At 38.0% G+C, this 23,134-nt stretch overlaps 1 protein-coding gene across 1 annotated transcript in view; it reads left to right on the top strand.

Moving 5' to 3' along the window:
- Positions 1-23,134, top strand: part of WNK3 (WNK lysine deficient protein kinase 3) — a 164,950-nt gene that overhangs the window by 126,795 nt on the left and 15,021 nt on the right. Inside the window, exons 18-21 of the mRNA XM_061136920.1 lie at positions 848-938; positions 1,479-1,609; positions 2,347-2,963; positions 5,681-5,892. Coding sequence (XP_060992903.1) covers positions 848-938; positions 1,479-1,609; positions 2,347-2,963; positions 5,681-5,892 — 1,051 coding nt within the window. The remainder of the gene's footprint in view (positions 1-847; positions 939-1,478; positions 1,610-2,346; positions 2,964-5,680; positions 5,893-23,134) is intronic.

Below are 23,134 nucleotides of genomic sequence, written 5' to 3'. Positions count from 1 at the left end.
TGGAGGAGCCTGGCAGGCTACAGTCCATGGGGTCCGAAAGAGTCGGGCACAACTGAGCGACGATCAGGCGATCTTCCTTCAGACAAATGCTAAATCCTATCCTTTGAGCTTTTCAATACTCTTTTAATTTTCTAAGTTTGTAGGGGCCATTCTCAGGTTTCCCAAAGTATTTCTGGCTGTGTATATTAATTTTTTCTATGAGTTATTATAAGGAATTTATTTTTAAAGTACTCAGAATACAGCAGTTAATTCTTATTTTTGGGGGGAAAATGGGAATACAAGAGGGAAGTGTGATTTTATAGTCAGCTGTGGCCTGATGTTAACAATATTTAGAGTTTGAATTTGTGTGAATACATAATGTAATAAATTTGATTTGGTAATATATTTCTGTAAATCTAAATGCTTAGATATCTTGATTTTCTGTTTATCATGTGTGTCAGGCATCTTTAACTGTCTTAAGTAATATAAGCATAGATGAAAATTTCCATTTTAAGATTATAAGGTTTAACTAACCTTATTTTTTTTTTAGTAAATTGGTGCAATGAAGGTTGTTAACTTCAGATTTTAATTTTCAAAGTTGCTATGATAAAAAATATTCTAGGGTGGAAATATTTTGCAGTTTTATTTATCTGAAGTCTAAATAATATTTTTAAAGAAAAAGAAGGCTTAATTCCTGTAAGTTCAATACTTCACGTTTAGTCTGACATAGTACTATTAATAGAAATATACATAGCTTTCTGTTTTTAATTTCTGATTGGTCCATACAAGAAACTCCAGTGGTATAAACAACTGTTCTACCTCACGTAAATTATTATCATTTTGGTTTTCCTCTTTTTGTCTCCATTAGGAGATGTCCCCAGATGCTTCACTTCCAGGAGATCCAGAGGCCTATCCTGCTGCTGTGTCAAGCGGTGGAGCCATTCATCTGCAGACAGGAGGTGGATATTTTGGCCTAAGCTTTACTTGTCCTAGTCTCAAAAATCCTATTAGCAAGAAATCCTGGACTCGCAAATTAAAAAGCTGGGCATACAGGCTACGGCAGTCAACCAGCTTTTTCAAGAGATCAAAAGTCCGTCAAGGTAGTGTGCTTACAGTCAGGGACATAGACTAGGTAACATCATTTTTCATTTACTTCTGTTTCTTTCTGTTGTTATTCATACACAAATCTTGCCACCTTTTCCATATAGCCCATGTATGTAACACATCCCATTAATGTCATTTCCATTTTATTTTTCTTTTTGTAACTAATTCAGTTTTAAAGTATTCATTTCATATAGATACTAAGTCTCAGGATAAATCTTGAAATGTCTGATTTAGAGGTAGGGGCTTCTACAGTGTTGCTTATTACATTAACACTTTTTTAATTGTCTAGCAGGAGTTAAGCTTTTTCTACTTTTCTTCATTTCTGGTAACGTAAACAAATGTAATATTAACAAACCATTTTCTCCTTTCTGCTTACAATTTGGCAAAACTTGCAGTGGAAACAGAAGATACGAGATCAGCAGTTGTTCCTGACCCCATTCATCTGACAGGAGAGTCCACAACTGATACTAGGTCTTTGAGTAAATGTAAAGCAATGAGTGGATCATTTCAGCGGGGTCGGTTTCAGGTTTGTGTCTTTGGTAGAATCATTTTCTACAGGGGCATTATGAAAGGTGACAGCATTGAAGATCTAGGTCTGTAGATGGTAATTATTTTAAATGTAGATTGTTAGCATATTTAATTTTTCACCTTTATATGCATCTTCTCACCTTCTGTAGCCATCTACTAAAGGTGACTCTAAAGAAATGAGGATTTTAGTAACTGGAATAGAGTATAGATATGTATCATTGTTTTCCGGTGGGTGGTTGGGTCATCTTTTTTATAAATCTAATTTCATGTCCTTTAGAGTCTTGGCAATTAAAATATTTTAAATTTTTTATTGAAGTATAGATGGTTTACAAAATGGTGTTAGTTGTATGTGCACCTATGGAATGTTTTAATTGCAGAATTTTATTTGAGCAGTATGTAGCCAACTGAATTTACAAAGGGCCCAACTGACAAGCTTTGAATATGGCAAGAATAAATGGGCTTTTTTAAACTTTTTTTTTCTTTGACTGCTCCATGTGACATGCAGAATTTCCCTGACTAGGGGTCAGACCTGTGGCCCTTGCAGTGAAAGTGTGGAGTCTTAACCACTGGACCACTGGGGAAGTCCTAAATGGGATTTTGAAGTTTTGGTATTATCAATGTGTGTACATCGCAGAAGACCATCCAATTGTCTGTGCCATATATTATATTGAATTTCTTTGTGGGTTTACTCTTTGGTTAGGCAGAGCCAGCCACCTCTGCCTTTTTGTATTTCAGGTGATTACAGTTCCCCAGCAGGAGTCAGTGGAAGTGACATCTTTTGGAATAGAACACATACCAGCATTCAATAAAATGACAAGTCAGTCTACTGAAGAAGCTTTAGCCTTTACTGAAACAGCAAAGTCTCAATTGATAGAAATGGAACCTGTCACACACAATCCACAAACTTCACTTTCTTCTCAGAAGTTACAAGCTCTTCACGAAACCTTCAAAGATCCAAGAATTTCCAAACAAACTGACAACTTTTCATCTTTTAGTATAGCTTGTGAGACTGATATATCGTCGATGACTACAGAAAAGGAATTGGAAGAAAATTTGGCCACAGGAAGTAGCATCCAGTCTGGATCTGAACTGCTTAAAGAGAGAGAATTACTTACTGCTAGGAAACAGCCTAGCTCTAATAGTGAATTTTCAGCCACTCTTCCTGACAGAGGGAAATCAGTGGCGAAGACTGGTCCAGAGAGAGAAAAGTGCTTACCACTCTGTGAAGAAAAAGCCTGTGTTCAAACACAGAGCTCACACTTCTATTCACCATCTTCCCCAATGAGCAGTGATGATGAGTCAGAAATAGAGGATGAGGACTTAAAGGTGGAGCTTCAAAGATTACGAGAAAAGTAAGAACTGTTTCTCTTTTGTCACAAATCTGATTGCTTTGGGTTTTATAGAACTAAGTATTTGACTGGTAGCTAATTGAGATTGGTGACATTTTGTGCTGTGTGATTAGTCACTCAGTCATGTCCTGCTCTTTGAGACTGCATGGACTGTAGCCTGCTAGGCTCCTCTGTCTATGGAGATTGTCCAGGCAAGAATACTGGAGTGGGTTGCAATGCCCTTCTCCAGGGGATCTTCCCAACCTAGGGATCGAACCCAGGTCTCCCGCATTGTAGGCGGATTCTTTAGCATCTGAGCCATCAGGGAAGCCTGGGGTGGGTAGTCTATCCCTTCTCCAGGGGATCTTCCCGACCCAGGAATTGAACCAGGGTCTCTTGCATTGCAGGTGGATTCTTTACCAGCTGAGCTACCAGAGAAGTCCTGGTGACATTTTAATGATTCAAAAAAATTTATGATTGAAAACTACAAAGATAGCATCAGATCCCAGAGGCTAAGGGCTCAGTCCCACAAGACTGCCCCCTTCAGATGCCCATCACAAGTGCAAGTAGTGTTACCTATGCTTCTGACCAACCTGTAACCACAGGTTCCCACAGATCTCTCCTCAGGTTTGATTAACTTGCTAGAATGGCTTATAGAACTCAGGAAAACAGTTTTCTTACTAGATTATTGGTTTATTACAAAAGAATGCAACTCAAGAACAGCCAGGTGGCAAGGTATAGAAGGGGCAAGGAACTTCATGGCCTTTCAGGAGTGCCACTATCCCAGCACCTCCATTCCTTCATCAACCTAGAAGCTCTCAGAATCCCTGTAATTCACAGATTTTTATGGAAACTTTATTATGTAGGCATGATTGAGTAAATCATTGGCCATTGGTAATTAATTCAACCTCCAGCCTCTTTTCTCTCTTTAGAGGTACCCATCCTTAGGGGTTAGCCAGAAGTCACTTTGTGATTTAAAGGGGCTTGTTTTGAATAATGAGACACTCCTTTATCACTCTGGAAATATTTCAGGAACTGGAGGTGTTTGAGGACAAAAGACCAAACATTGTAACAAAAGATTCTCCCATCACTCTTGTCATTTAGAAAATTACAAGGGTTTTAGGAGCAGTGTACCAGGAATAGGGACCAAGATCAAATAACATCTTTTTAAATTATAAATCATAATATCACAACAGTAAAAATGCACACAAAACAGAATGTTTCTCATGCTCTAACCTCATTTCTCATAGGCAACCACTGGTATATAACTTGCCCATCATTTTTCTATGCATTTACAAATATATAGTTTTTAAGTTTATAAAAGTAGGATCATAATATACATGTTATTCTGTATTTTTTGGCTTAACATTGTCTCCTCTTCATGTTTGCACAAATAATCTCTATTTCATGCATTAGGATAGCATATAGCCATTTAAAGTTTATTTGTGTGTATGTGTGCACAGTCTAACTCTTTGCAACCTCATGAACTGTAGCCTGCCAGGCTCCTCTGTCCATGAAGTTTTCCAGGCAAGAATACTGGAGTGGGTTGCTATCTCCTTCTCAAGGGCATCTTCCCTACCCAGGGATTGACCCCCCGTATGCTGCATTGGCCAGAGTAGGCAATGGCAACCCACTCCAGTACTCTTGCCTGGAGAATCCCATGGACAGAGGAGCCTGGTAGGCTGCAGTCCATGGGGTCGCTAAGAGTCAGACACGACTGAGCGACTTCACTTTCTCTTTTCACTTTCATGCTTTGGAGAAGGAAGTGGCAACCCACTCCAGTATTCTTGCCTGGAGAATCCCAGGGACAGGGGAGCCTGGTGGGCTGCCGTCTATGGGGTCGCACAGAGTCGGACACAACTGAAGTGACTTAGCAGCAGCAGCAGCATTGCTGCATTGGCAGGTAGATTCTTTACCACTGCACCACCTGAAAGCCCCAAAGTTTATTTAATCCCTCCTTAATGAGAATTTCAGTTTTATCCCATATTTTGCTTATATAAAAAATGTTGAACTGAACATCCTTTTATGTTTGTGTACTTATATTAGAAGGATATATACCTAAAAGTGGAATTGCTGGATTAGAGGTTTGTACATTTAAAATTGTGATTCACTGTAAACATACCATTTTACATACCAAACAAATATATGAAAGTGCCTGTTTTCCCACTCCTTCACAACATTAGACTAGGTGTATTGATTCTTTTAATTTTATTCCAATCAGATGAATAAAAATTATTTTTTAAAATTTGTGTTCTAATTAATACTAAGGTTGTGCATCATCTCATATTTATTGGCGACTTGTATTTCCTCTCCTTTAGAGCTACCTTTTCTTATTCTTTCCCCCCTTTTCTATAAAGTCATTGATTTTTGGCACATATTTATACTTTCTGAATATTAACCTTTTACTATGTTGCAAAATTTTTTCCTGTTTACACTTACAACATATAATCATGTTAATATTATCAGTACTATGCAACTTTAATTTTTTTAATTATCTTTTACTATATTGAGGTTTTATAAATTTGTTTTTGTCAATCTATTGAGCTTTTTCTCTATGTCTGATTAGTTTAATGTTGCACTTTAGGAAGACACTGATCATCTTAAATTTTGTGAGAATATTCTGTATTTCCACATTCTTAATCTAAATTCCTTGTTAAACTTTACTTGTACTGGTAGAGTTCCTTGGCTCATCTGTATGGCGCCTGTGCCATTAAAGTGCTTTCTGCATGATTTTTCTTCAGACATATTCAGGAGGTGGTAAATCTTCAAACCCAGCAGAATAAGGAGCTACAGGAGCTCTATGAACGCCTTCGAGCAATTAAAGAGAGCAAAGTCCAATCATCAGAAGCTCCTGTATCACCTGCATCACCACGTAGACCAAGATCTTTAAAAAGCAAACTTCGAAGCCGTCCCCAGTCCTTGACACGTGTGGACGGTGGCACAGTTGCTACAGGTAAATCAGTCTTATAAGTGATTTTAAAATCCTGGTCAAAGATCAGCAAGATTAGAAAAAGAACACTAATAAACTTATTTTTTATTAAGCTAAGATTATTTAAAGAAGTACACATTTTTCTGACATTTTTTCTTTTTGGTGCCGAATTTTCTTTTATGAAATAATGATAAGAATAGGTGATAGATTTTGGAGAGCAGACGAGTGTTGTTTTCATTTGGAATACAAATACCTGGAAGCCCAATTTCAATCCCCAAAACAGTTTTTGAAATGTTGCTAGTCAATGGGAACCGCTGGTCTAGCATTTAGTGTTTGTTTAGGAGTTTGTTGCTAACAAAGATAATCTTGAAAGTAAAGTCATGTTCTATCTGATGTAAGAGATCTTTATTTATTATGAGAATATTAGAAAAAATGTATGTCTTTGAATTTGTGAAAAGACAGAATCAGTCTCTACTTAACTAATAAACAAGTTGATCACATCAGACTTCCTTGGTTCCATGTGCATAGTCAAGGTGAGGATTAAGGGTGAACCATAGGTATGTATGAGATCTGAACATAATTTGTGGTAGGCATAATAATGATTCTCCCCCAAAGATGTCCATGTACAAATTCTTGCAGCCTATGATTATGTTCAGTTGTATGGCAAAGGGTAATTGAGGTTGTAGATGGAATTAAAGATGGTAATCAACATTTTAAAATAGATATCCTGGATTATCTGAGTGGGCCCAGTGTAATCACAAGGTTCCTCTGAAGTAGAAGAGGCAGAGGAAAGGGTCAGAGAAAAGATGTGAAAAAGGAAGCAGTGTCAGAGAGAATTCAGCATTATGGGCTTTGAAGGTGGCAGAAAATTGTCACAAACCAAGGAATGCAGGCAGCCCTTAGAAGCTAGAAAAGGCTGGGGAACTTTGAAAAAACAAGGTTTATTGTTCACAGGTTGTGGGGCATACACATTTTGTGGGGCCACATAATGAAAGGTTTGGTCGGGATATGGGAAACAGGAGCACACACTAGAGAGCAAGAGCAAACACTAGCAGACCTGGGGTTCTTCATTTATTTGGGTTAAGGGTGGGGTACCTAGGGTTTTTCAAGTTCACTCCTTATAGGTGAATTTAAAAAGAAAGTGGGAGTTAAAGCACAGGGAGGGAAAAGCAGGATCACTCAAATGATCACTTATGTAGGTCAGCCAGGACTTTCTAAAAGGGCAGCTTCATGGGTGGGGTGGCCTGGCTCTTTATCTAGTTGTATAGCTGACAGTGTGTTTATTTGAGATAGATTTGTTTGAAATGTATTGTTTAGTCGTCGGGTCATGTCCCACTCGTTTGAGACCCCGTGGACTGTAGCCTGCCAGGCTCCTCTGTCCATGGGATTTCGCAGGCAAGAATACTGCAGTGGGTTGCCATTTCCTTCTCTAGGGAATCTTCCCAATCCAGGAATCGAACTTGCATCTTTTATGTCTTCTGCACTGGCAGGCAGATTCTTTACCACTGAGCCACTTTGAAATACATACCTCAGCAATCAAAAGCTTAATGCCAGGCACTTACTTATATTACAATAAAAAAAACTAATTGTCAGGCACTTGCACTACACCACATCTTTCTAATCAACCATGGGATCTCATGGTAAAAAAACATGCCTTTTGAGATTGCTTTTTTTGACTCAGAACATTGTCTTTGCTATTGTTTAAGTTATTTTGTGTTTTAATACCTTGTTGCTTTTTTGTTTCTCAGTAATATTCCATGGCATGACATGGTATGATATACCACAGCTTGTTTATCTATTTACCTGTTGAGAGATATTAGGATTGTTTCAGTGTTGGGTTTTACAAATAAAGCTGCTGTAAATATTCGTGTGCAGCTTTTCAGATCACTTGGATAAAATACTCAGAAGTAAAATTGCTCGGTCATATATATGTACATTTTAAATTTTTAAGAAACTTCAAAACTGTTTTCCTAAGCAGCTGCATCATTTTCCATTCCCATCAGTAATGTATGAAACTTCTGTTTTCTCTGGATGCTCTCAGCATATCATATTACTGGTATTCTTAATTTTAACATAGCTAATAGGTGTGTGGTAGTATTATATGGTGGTTTTAATTTTCATTTCCCTGATGATTTGTGATATTAGACATTTTTTCCCTTATGCTTATTTGCTATCCATATATCCTCTTTGGTTTAGTGCCTATTTCAGACTTTTGCTATTTTTTGTATCCTGTTTTTTTAGAAGGATTTATAAAGAATTAGTGTTAATTTTTTCTTAATTGTGTGGTAGAATTAAACAATAAAGCCATCTGGACCTTGGTTTTGTATGTTAGAAATATCAATTCAGTCTCCTTCCTTGTTATAGGTCTATTAAGATTTTTCTCTTTCCATGAATCAATGTTTATGATTTTGTAGAAATCAGGCCCTTTCATCCAAATTACCAAATTTGTTGTCATATGATTTTTCACAGAATTCTCTTAAAATCCTTTTTATTTCTGTAAGATTTGCAGTGATTTCCCCTCTTTTATTTTTTATTTTAGTAGTTTGAATCTTTTCTCTCTTTTGTTTTCCCTTGGTCAGTCTAGTAAAAGGATTGTCAATTTTGTTGATATTTTAAAAAAATCAACTTTTAGTTTCACTGACTTTCTTTATTGTTTTTCTTTTCTTTATTTCCTTTATAATCTTTATTATTTCCTTCTTTCTACAGGCTCTAGTTTGCTCTTCTTTTAAAAGTTTTTTCTAGAATAAACTCAATGAGATCCATTCTTGATAACACTGACTTTATCAGTTGAATTATGATATGCGTAGTTAGGAATCTCATTGATATTTTTTCTGCCCCTTTCTGTTCACCTTTTGGAACTTCCATTATGCATATTTTGTAATGCTTGATGGTATTCCACAGGTCTTCAAGGTTTTCTTCATTTTGTTTCATTCTTTCTTTCTCTCGGAGTGGATTTCTGTATTATGTGATCTTCTTGTTGGCTGATTCTTTCTTTTGCTCACTCAAATCTGTTATTGAGCCCCTCTAGTGAATGTATTTCAGTTTTTATACTTTTCAACTCCAGAATTTCTATTTTTTTTAAAAAAAACTAATTTCTGTCTCTTTATTTATATTCTCTATTTGGTGTGAGACACTGTAATCATACTTTAATTTTTTAGGCAGAGTTTCCTTAAATTTGAATACAGCTATAATAGCTGATTTTAAAGGCTTTGTCTACAACATCCAAAATGTAAGCCTCTTTCAGGATTTTTTTTCACTCTTTTTTTTCCTTCTCGGTGTATGTGATATACATTCCTGTTTCTTTACATTTCTGTTAATTTTGTGATGAAAACTGGATGTTGTAGATTGTAATAGCTCCTGTACCAGATTCTTCTACCCACTTCCTCACCACAGTTTGTTGTTGTTGCTGTATTCTGTTTGTTTGTTATTCTGGTTATATTTTCTTGTTGCTGTGCATTTGTTTAGTGATTTTCCTTCCCTAATTCTGTATTCCTTGAGTTATTTGCTAGCTAGAAAATTTCTAAAAAAATTTTAAAGCCTGGTATACTGGGGTTCGCACCTGGGCCAGTACATTTAGTGGTGAGCAAGTAATTGGTCAGAAAGGAAGTGAAAGTGTTAGTCACTCAGTCATGCCTGACTCTTTGACCCCATGGACTGTAAAAACCAGCCTCCTCTACCCATGGAATTCTGCAGGCAAAAATACTGGAGTGGGTAGCCATTCCCTTCTCAAGGGGATCTTCCCCAACCAGGGGTTAAACTCAGGTCTCCTGCATTGCAGCAAAGATTTTATTAAATGCCTTGTCTGGTTGGTGTTGTCAAGGAAATTTCTGTGAGAAGGCACACCTTCAGGCTTCAGTTAGCAAGGCATATTTGCAGTTTACTTCTAGCTTGCCCAGGAACTCAAGTTCAGTCAGAATTAAAGTGACTCATCCCTTTTCCTTTTTCAGGTCTTTCCTGTCCTGGCAGATGTTTACATTCCTGGGGATATGACAGAGGTTTTCAAAGTTTCCTATGGTCATCTAGTTGTCCTGAAAAGTGAAAGTCACTCAGTAGTGTCCAACTCTTTGGAACCCCATGGACTATACAGTCTATGGAATTCTCTAGGCCAGAATACTGGAGTGGGTAGCCTTTCCCTTCTCCAGGGGATCTTCCCAACCCAGGAATCGAACCCAGGTCTCTTGCATTGCAGGCTGATTCTTTACCAGCTAAACCACAAGGGAAGCCCAAAATTACTGGAGTGGGTAGCCTATCCCTTCTCCAGGGGATCATCTCAATATAGGAATCAAACCAGAGTTTCCTGCATTGCAGGCGGATTCTTTAGCATCTGAGCTATCTAACATTCTTTTTAAGTTGTAGATCAGGCTCTTATTTTCCCCAACTGAAATCATAGTCTTAAGCATCTGAGTTGTTGCCAAGCACTTTCCTATCGTTTCAGCAGTGCCCTGGAGGTAGCTCCCTACCTCTTCCCACCCCCTGATACCTATGCCTGGCAGGACTGAACTGAACTCTGAGTGAAATCAAATATCCACCTCACTAAGAAGAGATTTGTTGGATAAATTGTTGTTGGACAAAATATTGATTTTGCTCTAGGGATGGTGCTTTTGTTGTTATTGTTGTTCAGTCACTAAGTGTTGTCTGACTCTTTGTGACCCCATGGACTGCAGCATGCCAGGTTCCTCTGTACTCCACTATCTCCTGGAGTTTGCTCAAACACATGTCCATTGAATCAGTGATGCTATCTAACCATCTCATCCTCTGTCGCCCCCTTCTCCTTTTGCCTTCAGTCTTTCCCAGCATCAGCGTCTTTTCCAGTGAGTCAGCTCTTTGCATCAGGTGGCCAAAGTATTGGAGCTTCAGCATCAGTCCTTCCAATGAATATTCAGGGTTGAGTTCCTCTAGGACTGACTGGTTTGATCCCCTTGCAGTCCAAGGGACTCTCGAGTCTTCTCAAGCTCCACAGTTGCTTAGAAGAGAGCTCAAAAGAGTTCTTTCTCCATTGTCGCAGTGCTAGGTTTTGGCTACTGCAACACTGAGCTGAGGAGAAAGCGGGGATAGGAACTGCCACAGTTTAAAATGTGACAGACTTCAGTAGTTTGTCCTGGGTAAATGAGTTTTATTTTGTTCTTTGTCTTTGGATAATTCTCAGAGTTCTGAAATGATTGGTTTTGTTTGCTCACATTTTCATTGTCTTAAGAGTCAGTTCACCTAGGTCCTTGTTTTAGAAGGCCTTCTCCTCCCTCTTCTTCTATTTTCTGAAAAAGTTTATGTTGAATTATCATTTGTTTTTTTTTTCATTTATTTTTATTAGTTGGAGGCTAATTACAATATTGTAGTGGTTTTTGCCATACATTGACATGAATCAGCCATGGATTTACATGTGTTCCCCATCCCGATCCCCCCTCCCACCTCCCTCTCCATCCCATCCCTCTGGGTCTTCCCAGTGCACCAGCCCTGAGCACTTGTCTCATGCATCCAACCTGGGTTGGTGATCTGTTTCACCCTTGATAGTATACTTGTTTCAGTGCTGTTCTCTCTGAACATCCCACCCTCGCCTTCTCCCACAGAGTCTAAAAGTCTGTTCTGTACATCTGTGTTTCTTTTTCTGTTTTGCATATAGGGTTATTGTTACCATCTTTTAAAATTCCATATATATGCGTTAGTATACTGTATTGGTCTTTATCTTTCTGGCTTACTTCACTCTGTATAATGGTCTCCCGTTTCATCCATCTCATTAGAACTGATTCAAATGAATTCTTTTTAATGGCTGAGTAATATTCCATTGTATATATGTACCACAGCTTCCTTATCCATTCGTCTGCTGATGGGCATCTAGGTTGCTTCCATGTTCTGGCTATTATAAACAGTGCTGCGATGAACATTGGGGTGCACGTGTCTTTTTCAGATCTGATTTCCTCGGTGTGTATGCCCAGAGGTGGTATTGCTGGGTCATATGGCAGTTCTATTTCCAGTTTTTTTTAAGAAATCTCCACACTGTTCTCCATAGTGGCTGTACTAGTTTGCATTCCCACCAACAGTGTAAGAGGGTTCCCTTTTCTCCACACCCTCTCCAGCATTTATTGCTTGTAGATGCAAATTTTCAGGTGAAACCACATGGGCCCAGAAGACTTATTTTTTGGAGGTTTATAACTGCAAATTCAAACTCTTAAATAGTAGTTATAGGATTATGCAAATTCTTGAATAGTAGTTATAGGATTATGCAGTAGTGATAAATTTCCTATTGGGTGAGTTTTGATTGTTTGTGGTTTTTGAGAACTTAATTCATTTCATCTATGTTGCTGAATATTTTTGTTTAGAGTTGTTCATTACTATCTTTGTAATGTCTTGGATATCTGTAGTGATATCACTCCTTTCATTCATGATATTTGTAATTTGTGTCTTCTCTTTTTTTGTTAGTTTTGATAAAGGTTTATCAATTTTGTTGATCTTTTCAAAGATCCAGCTTTGCTTTTATTGATTTTCTCTGATGTTTTCCAATTTTAAATTTCATTGAATCTGCTCTTATCTTTATTATTTCCTTCCCTATACATGCCTTGTTTTTATTTCATTCTACTTCTGGTTTCTTAAAATGGAGGCTTAGATTTTTGATGTGAGATCTTTGTTTTTATAATACAAGCATTTCATGCAAAAAAATACAAGTATTTGATGCTATAAATTTTCCTTACAAGCACTGCTTTGCTACATCTACTAAGATTTTTTAAAATTAAGCTTTATTTTGGTGGGATATTTTTAGATTTATGGAAAAATTATTAAGATAGTACAGAAAGTTTCTGTACACCTTACACCCAGTTTCCCCAATTATTAGCATCTTATACATTAGTATGGTACATTTATCACAAATAATGAACCAGTCTTAATACATGATTGTCAACTAAAGTCCATATTTTACTTTGATTTCCTTCGTTTTTACTTTATATCCTTTTTCTGTCCCAGGATCTCATCTAGGACACCACATTATATTTAGCAGTCATGTCTTCTAGGCTCTTTTTGGCTTAACAGTTTCTCAGACTTTCCTTGTTTTTAATGACCTGACAATTTTGAGGAGTACTAGTCAGTTATTTTGAAGAATTTTGTTTTTGAATACTTCCTTACTTACCATTTTTGGGGAGGAAGAAATTTTTCTCTTAACTTCTAGGTTCCTCTGACTGGTCTAAGAATTAAATTAACAATAAGCAAATTAATAGGTTAAACAAAAGTTTAATAACATGTATACTTTTATTACGAGACAGACCTAATTATAGGAGAGACCCAGGAAAACTAAATAACTCACTGAAATGACAGAAGCCCTCACCTTAAATACCATCTTTAGCTAACGACAAAAGAAGATGTTGCTTCACGTCAATGTATGGCAAAACCCACTACAATGTTGTTAAGTAATTAGCCTACAACTAATAAAAAAAAGGAAAAAAAAAAAGAAGATGTTGGGGGAACCTCAAAGGGGAATAAGGCATTTCCCATGAAGATGGAAAAACAAATGTTTGCTGGGCCATGCAGAGAAAGTGAGACACAGAATGGACTCTGATCTTTAGCCCTGCCTAGAGTTTACCTCATGTGGCACGGTGGTAAAGAATCTGCCTGCAAATGCAGGAGATGCAAGAGACATGGGTTCAATCCCTGAGTCAGAAAGATCCCCTGGAATAGGAAAGAGCTACAGTCCATGGGTTTCCCTGGTGGCCCAGATGGTAAAGAATCTGCCTGTAATGCAGGAGAGCAGGATTTGATCCCTGGGTCAGGAAGATCCCCTACAGAAGGAAATGGCTACCCACTCCAGTATTCTTTTTTTTTTTTTTTTTTTGACAGGTATGACGTGGATTTATTTTTTGTTGTTGTTTGTTTGTTTTAATTTATTTACTTTAATTGGCAGCTAATTACTTTACAATATTGTAGTAGTTTTGCCATACATTGAAATGAATCAGCCATGGGTGTACATGTGTTCCCCATCCTAAGCCCCCCTCCCACCTCCCTCCCCATCCCCTCCCTCTGGGTCATCCCAGTGCACCAGCCCTGAGCACCCTGTCTCATGCATCGAACCTGGACTGGCGATCTCTTTCACATTTGGTAATATCATGTTTCAGTGCTATTCTCTCAAATCATCCCACCCTCACCTTCTCCCACAGAGTCCAAAAGACTATTCTATACATCTGTGTTTCTTTTGCTGTCTTGCATATAGGGTTATCGTTACCATCTTTCTAAATTCCATATATATGCGTTAGTATACTGTATTGGTGTTTTTTTTTTCTGGCTTACTTCACTCTGTGTAATAGGCTCCAGTTTCATCCACACTCCAGTATTCTTGCCTGGAGAATTCCATGGACAGAGGAGCTTGGCAGGCTGCAGTCCATGGAGTGGCAAAGAGTTGGACACGACTGAGCAACACTTTCACAAAGACACCAGAAGACTCTCCAAGCTCATCTTGTGTATTTTCTGCTCCTAGAAGCCATTGTTTCCACAAAGAACCACAATTAATTTTATTGGAGAACAGATTAGAAACCAAGATCTGGGTGCTTGGTGTACTCCTTGCTTCTGGAATGTCATTGCTTCTAGATTCTTTTAGCTGACAGATAAAGAATATATCTATGCATACTAACTCATATATATCCATGAATATTTCTATATGCAACCATCTATATCTATATTAAAATAAATACACATTGATAATAAATCTCCAACTTTAATCCATTACCATATGGATTATACAGCCTTCTCTTGTTTATCTATAACCTCCCAGTCCAACAGTGAGAGGCTCTCACCAGCCCCTTTCCCTTTATTTAATTGTTCAATTCCAGTATAATGTACAGTGGTTTCATATTTGTTAATTTGTAACCCAGTGGGAAATACCTTTATCAACTAGAATGCAGTGCTTATGTATAGTTACTTTTGCCTTTAATATTAACGGTGCCACTCATTTCCAAAGTTATGTAGGTCAGCACTTGTTCCTCTACTCCTTTATGTGAGATTCTATTATACATTTGTAGGAGATCCAACCAGTCCATCCTAAAGGAAATCAGTCCTGAATATTCATTAGAAGGACTGATGCTGAAGCTGAAACTCCAATACTTTGGCCACCTGATGTGAAGAACTGACTCATTTGAAAAGACCCTGATGCTGGGAAAGATTGAAGGTGGGAGGAGAAGGGAACAACAGAGGATGAGATGGTTGGATGGCATCACCAACTCAATGGACATGAGTTTAAGTAAACTCGGGGAGTTGGTGATGGACAGGAGGCCTGGCATGCAGCAGTCCATGGGGTCCGCAAAGAGTCGGACACGACTGAGCAACTGAACTGAATTGAACTAAACATGATTAGGTTCTTTTGTTACATTCCGGGATTCCATCCTGGGATTCCCGACCTCCTAAATGATTTTTAAAAATTTTCATACATTTCATTCCTATATTTTGTTGCCTTTCTCTGCTGTAAAGTTCTATCAGTCAGTTCAGTTGCACAGTTGCATCCAGCTCTTTGCAACCCCATGGACTGCAGCACATCAGGCTTCCCTGTCCATCACCAACTCCCAGAGCTTGCTCAAACTAATGTCCATTGAGTCAGTGATACCATCCAACCATCTCATCCTCTGTTGTCCCCTTCTCCTCCTGATGTCAATCTTTCCCAGCATCAGGGTCTTTTCCAATGAGTCAGTTCTTTGCATCAGGTGGCCAAAGTATTGAAGCTTCAATTTCAGCATCAGTCCTTCCAATGTATATTCAGTACTGATTTCCTTTGTGATTGACTGGTTTGATCTCCTTGCTGTAAAATTCTATATTTTTTGACAAATGCATCCTATCCTGGGATCTTAGGACCTCCTAAGTGATTTAAACTTTTTCCACACACTAAGTTTTATTCTTTATTCTCTAGGAGCCTGTATGTTTTGATACGCTGTATTTTGGGGTTTTTTTCAGTTCCAGATTTTTTCTTACTTCTCTTGAGACTTCCGCTTTCTTCCTTGTTTATTTGATTTTGTTGTTTAATTTCCACATGTTTTGAGATTTTTCTTATTATCTCTGTTACTAATTTGTACTTCAGTTTCTATTTGATCAGAGAATATATTTTCAGTGGCTTTTATTACTTTCAATTTGTTCAGATTTGTTTTATGACCCAAGATATGGTTTATTTAGGTGAATGTTTCACGTGCACCTGAAAATAATGTAAACCCTGTTGTTGTTTAGTAGAGTTTTCTATAAATGTTAGTTAGATCTAGATGTTTGAATGGTCTTGTTCGATTATTCTATATCCTTGGTCATTTACTGTGTACTACTTCTATTGTTTTTTAAAATCTTTATTGAAGTATAGTTGCTGTACAATGTTGTATCAGTCTGCTATGCAGCACAGTGAATCAGCTCTCTGTTTACATATATCCCCTCTTTTCTGGATTTCCTTCCAGTTTAGGTCACCACAGGCCACTGAGTAGAGATACCTGTGCTATACAGTAGGTTCTCATTAGTTATCTGTTTTATACATAGAGATGTATATATGCCAGTCACAGTCTCCTCATTCATCCCACCCGCCCTCTCCCCAAACCACATTACTACTTCTATTGTTGACTCAGAGAAGAGTGTAGAAGACTCCAACTGTAATTGTAGATTTGTCTCTTTATCCTTTCAGTTCTATCAGTTTTTGCTTCATGTTTTTGAGGCTGTAGTTACAGACACAGCATTGTTATATCTCCTTGGTTAATTCTTTTAGTATTATATATCCTTCTTTATTCTTAGTTATTTTTGCTTGCTTTGATGTCTCCTTTGTCTGATATTAAATACTCATTCCATCTTTCTTTTGGTTAGTGTTTGCATGGTGTATCTTTTTCATCCTTTTAGTTTTAATCTGTCTATATTTATTACATTTGAAGTGAGTTTCTTGCAGATAACTTATGGTCAAGTGAGAAGAATCCATTCTGGCAGTCTTTGTCTTTCATTTACTTTTAAGCCATTTATAGTGAGTGTAATGATCAATATGTTTAGATTTTGGTCTGTCATATTTTAAATCTGTTTTCTGTTCATGTTTTTCATTCCTTCTCCTTTTCTACCTTCATTTGGTTTATTTGAATATACTTTTAATATTCCATTTCAGTTTATTATGTTTTTTCTTCATTTCTTTTTACATTTTAAGTGGTTGTTCTAGGGATTATAGCTTTGAAGTCTACCTAAAATCAATCTTTTACTACTTCAAGGGGAATGTAGAAACCTTACATTCATATAGGCTTCTTTCTTCTTTATAATTATCTTATGTATTCCATCTACATATATGGAAAGCAGTATCACACTGCATTATAATTTTCATTTTCACTTGGGTTTCAGGGTATCTGACATATCATTTCTATTGGTCTGCCTTCATTTCATGCTCTTGCATGTTTCCTCCCAGAGAAGGCAATGGCACCCCACTCCAGTACTCTTGCCTAGAAAATCCCATGGATGGAGGAGCCTGGTAAGCTGCGGTCCATGGGGTCGCTAAGAGTTGGACATGACTGAACGACTTCACTTTCATGCATTGGAGAAGAAAATGGCAACCCACTCCAGTATTCTTGCCTGGAGAATCCCAGGGATAGGCGAGACTGGTGTGCTGACGTTTATGGGGTCACACAGAGTCGGACACGACTGAAGTGACTTAGCAGCAGCAGCGGCATGTTTCCTGCTCTTATAAGTTCCCTGCCTTTAGTGTTCTTCCTGTGTGTGTGTGTGTGTGTGTGTGTGTGTGTGCGCGCGCGCGCACGCGTGTGTGCACGTGCTCAGTTACGTCCAAGTGTGAGACTCCATGGACTGTAGCCTGCCAGGCTTCTCTGTCCATGGAATTTTCCAGGCAAGAATACTGGAGTGGTTTGCCATTTCCTACTTCAGGGAATCTTACCCACCCAGGGATTGAACCTGTATCCCTTGCATCTTCTACATTGGCAAGCAGGTTCTTTATTACTGTCCCACCTGGAAAGCCCTTCCGTTAGTGTTACCCTTTTAGAACAGATCTACTGGTGACAAATTCTTTTAACTTATTTTCATCTGAGAACATCTTTTTTTCACACTTTGATTCTTGAAGCAGATTTTTGCTGTATACACAATTTTGGGTTGACATGTATCATTTAGCATTTAAAAAATATTATGCCACTTCTTTCTAGTTTGCATGGTTTGTAATAAGAAATCCATAGAAATTTGAATCATTGTTTTCCTGTATAAAATTCCTACATTGTTTTTCTCTAGTTGCCTTCAAAATTTTTCTTCTCTTTAATTTTCAGTAATTTTTCTGAAAATTGTTTGTTTCAGCAATTATTATTTATGTTGGCATGAGGTTCTTTGTGTTTATTTCTGTTTTGAGTTCACTGAGCTTCTTGAATATGTGGATTTACATCATTTGCCAAATTTAGCAAGTTATCAGCAAATAGTTCTTCAGATACTTTTTTCTTATCATACTCTTTTTTTTGTCTCCTTCTAAGACTGATGACACAAATTTTAGACTTTTTGCTCTTGTCCCGTAGGTCCCTTAGTTTCTGTGCATGTTTGAGTTTCGGTATTATTTCTCTGTTGTTTAAATTGAATTTTTTGTGGAGTGGGTGAACTGAGTGAATTAGGTGAGGGAAATTAAGAAGTACAAACTTCTAGTTACAATTAAATGAGTCATGGGGATGAAATATATAATATGAAAAATATAGTCAATAAAAATGCAGTATCTTTCTGTGGTGACAAAGATGGTCAAAAGGTATAAATTTCCAGTTATAAGATAAATAAGTAGTAGGGATGTAATGTACAACATGATGAATGCAATTACCACTGCTATATGTTTTATGAAAGTTGTTAAGAGGGTAAATCTGTGTTCTTACCACAAGAAAAAGAAATTTTTTTCTTTTACTTTGTTATCTATATGAGATGCTAGATGTTCACTAAAGTTATTGTGGTAATTATTTCATGATGTATTCTCGTTCAAATCATTATGCTGTACACCTTAAACTTATACAGTGCTGTCTCAATAAAACTGGGGAAAATTGAATTTTTTTTTGTCATCTCCCTTCTGTTACTGAGTTCATCCAAGGAGGTTTTTTGTTGGGTGTTTTTTGTTGTTACTCTTTTTGTATATTTTTTGGTTCTAAAATTTCGTGTATGTTCTTCTATTTCTTTGTTAAGATTTTCAGTTTTGTCATTGGGTTCAGTAGTTTTTGTGATTACCTATTTGAGAATTTTTATAATAGCTGCTTTAGAGTATTTGTCAGACAATTCCAACATCTGAATTGTCCTTGATTTAGTATCTGTTGACTATCTTTTCCCACATGAGTTGAAATTGTCCTAGTTCTGTATATGCAAAGTCATATTGAATTTTATCTTCAACATTTTGAATATTCTAGGACTCTAGTGTCTTTTAAAAATCCTTTGTAGAATTTTTGTTACCTTTTTTTTGTTAAATTTTTGTTATAGGAGGTAATTGACCCAGTTATTTTTACCTAATGTGTTCCAACCTATCTTCCACATTCTGTTCTAATGTCAGTTCATTGCATTGCCTCTGTGGTGCCGTTTGGACTTGTCCCACATGTGGGTCTCATAGTGGGTGTCAGCCTTCGGAAGTTGTCTGTTAGGTCAGTTTTCGTATCTTGGTATGCTGAATAGGATTGGATTCATGTGTGCACAGCTCAGTAGTAAACCCAGAAGTTCAAAAACAATTTTTTTCAGTTCCTCCCTCCCTGCGATACCTCCACTACTTTCTGATTCCCAATGACTCCTTTGTTCCTCAGCCTCAAATTTGGGATTTTAGCTACTCTGCTCTCTTCTGCACGTCTACCACTGTGCATATGTTCAGGGCCAAGCTTTGGGAGATCAGAGGGAGTAGAAAAGCAACAGTGATTGTCTTCACTCTCATGAAATCCTTTTTTAAAATTTATTTTATTTTTTTATTTATTATTTATTTATTTATTTATACAGTATTGTAGTGGTTTTTGCCATACATTGACATGAATCAGCCATGGATTTACATGTATTCCCCATCCCGATCCCCTCTCCCACCTCTCTCCCCACCCCATCCCTCTCATGGAACCTTAAGTCCACTGAGCAGAAAGGAGGGTTTTGGCTTCCTTCAGAGTTTGGCTTCCATGAGTTTCCAAGGACTCTGCCACCACAGGATTGCTTGGCAGTAGGGGATAGAGTACAGAGAAAAGAAGGAAAAAATGAGAGATTTATAAACGTTATGAGAATGTAGGAAGTTCCCTTTCCGGTATCTCATTCCAAAAGTAGAGGATTTCCTCTGGAGATTTCTCTTTGCATACCCAGTGCCCACCCACTTCTAGGTTAACCATGGGATAACAGATAGGAACAATTGGTAACCTCACTGCCATTTTAATGGTACTTTGAATTTTGGCCTTATTTCCTAGTCACCTGCTATTATTACCTCTTCAGAATCCTCAGATTGCTGCTCCATGCATTCTGTCCAGCTTTAATTGAGAGATTATATATGTTAAGTCTGTCTAACCTACAGTATGTAGCTGCTGATATCACTGCTTGGTTTTCCCTTGCCAATTTTTATTTTTAAGCTGACCTTTATATCTGCATTGCTTAGTGTTGAGCCAGAGATTAATGAGAGGTTGCATTTAAACACCTCAAGCCCAAAGAGATTCCACTTTCTGTTGATGGATCTGTGTGTTGAACCATAGCCTTGACTAGACGGATCTTTGTTGGAAAAGTAATGTCTCTGCTTTTTAATATGCTACCTAGGCTATGGTTTTTCCAGTGGTCATGTATGGATGTGAGAGTTGATTTATAAAGAAAGTTGAGCGCTGAAGAATTGATGCTTTTGAACTGTGGTGTTCAAGAGACTCTCGAGAGTCTCTTGGACTGCAAGGAGATCCAACCAGTCCATCCGAAAGGAGATCAGTCCTGGGTCTTCATTGGAAGGACTGATGTTGAAGCTGAAACTCCAATACTTTGGCCACCTGATGTGAAGAGCTGACTCATTTGAAAAGACCCTGATGCTGGGAAAGATTAAGGACAGGAGGAGAAGGGGATGACAAAGGATAAGATGGTTGGATGGCATCACTGACTCAATGGACATGGGTTCGGGTGGACTCTAGGAATTGGTGATGGACAGGGAGGCCTGGCATGCTGCCGTTCATGGGGTCGCAAAGAGTTGGACACAACTGAGCAACTGAACTGAACTAGGTTGGTCATGACTTTCCTTACAAGGAGTAAGTGTCTTTTAATTTCATGGCTGTAGTCACCATCCGCAGTGATTTTGGAGCCCCCCCCGCAAATAAAGTCTGCCACTGCTTACACTGTTTCCCCATCTATTTGCCATGAAGTGATGGGACCAGATGCCATGATCTTAGTTTTCTGAGTGTTGAGCTTTAAGCCAACTTTTTCACTCTCCTCTTTCATTCTCGTCAAGAGGCTTTTTAGTTGTTCTTCACTTTCTGTCATAAGGGTGGTATCATCTGCATATCTGAGGTTATTGATATTTCTCCCAGCAATCTTGATTCCAGCATGTGCTTCATCCAGACCATCCATCCAGTGTTTCTCATGATTTGCTCTGCATATAAGTTATATAAGCAGGGTGACAATATACAGCCTTGACTTACTCCTTTTGCTATTTGGAACCAGTCTGTTGTTCCATGTCCAGTTCTAACTGCTGCTTCCTGACCTGCATAAAGATTTCTCAAAGGCAAGTCAGATGGTCTAGCATTCCCGTCTCTTTCAGAATTTTCCACAGTTTATTGTGATCCACACAGTCAAAGGCTTTGTCATAGTCAATGAAGCAGAAATAGATGTTTTTCTGGAACTCTCTTGCTTTTGCAATGATCCAGCGGATGTTGGCAATTTGATCTCTGGTTCCTCTGCCTTTTCTAAAACCAGCTTGAACATCTGGAAGTTCACAGTTCACATATTGTTGAAGCCTGGCTTGGAGAATTTTGAGCATTACTTTGCTACCATGTGAGATGAGTGCAATTGTGTGGTAGTTTGAGCATTCTTTGGCATTGCCTTTCTTTGGTTTTGGAATGAAAACTGACCTTTTCCAGTCCCCTGGCCACTGCTCAGTTTCCCAAATTTGCTGGAGTATTGAGTGCAGGACTTTCACAGCATCATATTTTAGGATTTGAAAAAGCTCAACTGGAATTCCATTACCTTCACTGGCTTTGTTTGTAGTGATGCTTCCTAAGACCCACTTGACTTCACATTCCAGGATGTCTGGCTCTAGGTGAGTGGTCACACCTTTGTGATTATCTGGGTCCTGAAGATCTGTTTTGTACAGTTCTGTGTATTCTTGCCTCCTCTTCTTAATATCTTGTTTCTGTTAGGTCCTTACCATTTCTGTCCTTTATTGAGCCCATCTTTGCATGAAATGTTCCTTTGGTATCTCTAATTTTCTTGAAGAGATCTCTAGTCTTTTCCATTCTATTGTTTTCCTCTATTTCTTTGCACTGATCACTGAGGAACGCTTTCTTATCTCTCCTTGCTATTCTTTGGAACTCTGCATTCAAATGGGTATATCTTTCCTTTTCTCCTTTGCTTTTCACTTCCTTCTTTTTACAGCTATTTGTAAGGCCTTCTCAGACAGCCATTTTGCTTTTTGCGTTTCTTTTTCTTGGGGATGGTCTTGCTCCCTGTCTCCTGTACAATGTCATGAACCTCCGTCCATAATTTATCAGGCACTCTGTCTATCAGATCTAGTCCCTTAAATCTATTTCTCACTTTCACTGTACAATCATAAGGTATTTGATTTAGGTCATACCTGAATGATCTAGTGGTTTTCTCCACTTTTTTCAATTTAAGTCTGAATTTGGCAATAAGCAGTTCATGATCTGAGCCACAGTCAGCTCCTGGTGTTCTTTTTGCTGACTGTATAGAGTTTCTCCATCTTTGGCTGCAAAGAGTATAATCAATCTGATTTCGGTGTTGGCCATCTGGTGATGTCCATGTGTAGAGTCTTCTCTTGTGTTGTTGGAAGAGGGTGTTTGCTATGACCAGTGCATTCTCTTGGCGAAACTCTATTAGCCTTTGCCCTGCTTCATTCTGTATTCTAAGGCCAAATTTGCCTGTTACTCCAGGTGTTTCTTGACTTCTACTTTTGCATTCCAGTCCCCTATAATGAAAAATACATCTTTTTTGGGTGTTAGTTCTAAAAGGTCTTGTAGGTCTTCATAGAACCGTTCAACTTCAGCTTCTTCAGCGTTACTGGTCACGGCATAGCCTTGGATTACTGTGATACTGAATGATTTGCCTTGGAAATGAACAGAGATCATTGTGTCATTTTTGGGATTACATCCAAGTACTGCATTTCAAACCCTTTTGTTGA

This window comes from Dama dama, chromosome X (assembly GCF_033118175.1).
Source record: "Dama dama isolate Ldn47 chromosome X, ASM3311817v1, whole genome shotgun sequence".
Classification (NCBI taxonomy): Eukaryota; Metazoa; Chordata; class Mammalia; order Artiodactyla; family Cervidae; genus Dama; species Dama dama.
This window is presented reverse-complemented; position numbering and strand designations above follow the sequence as displayed.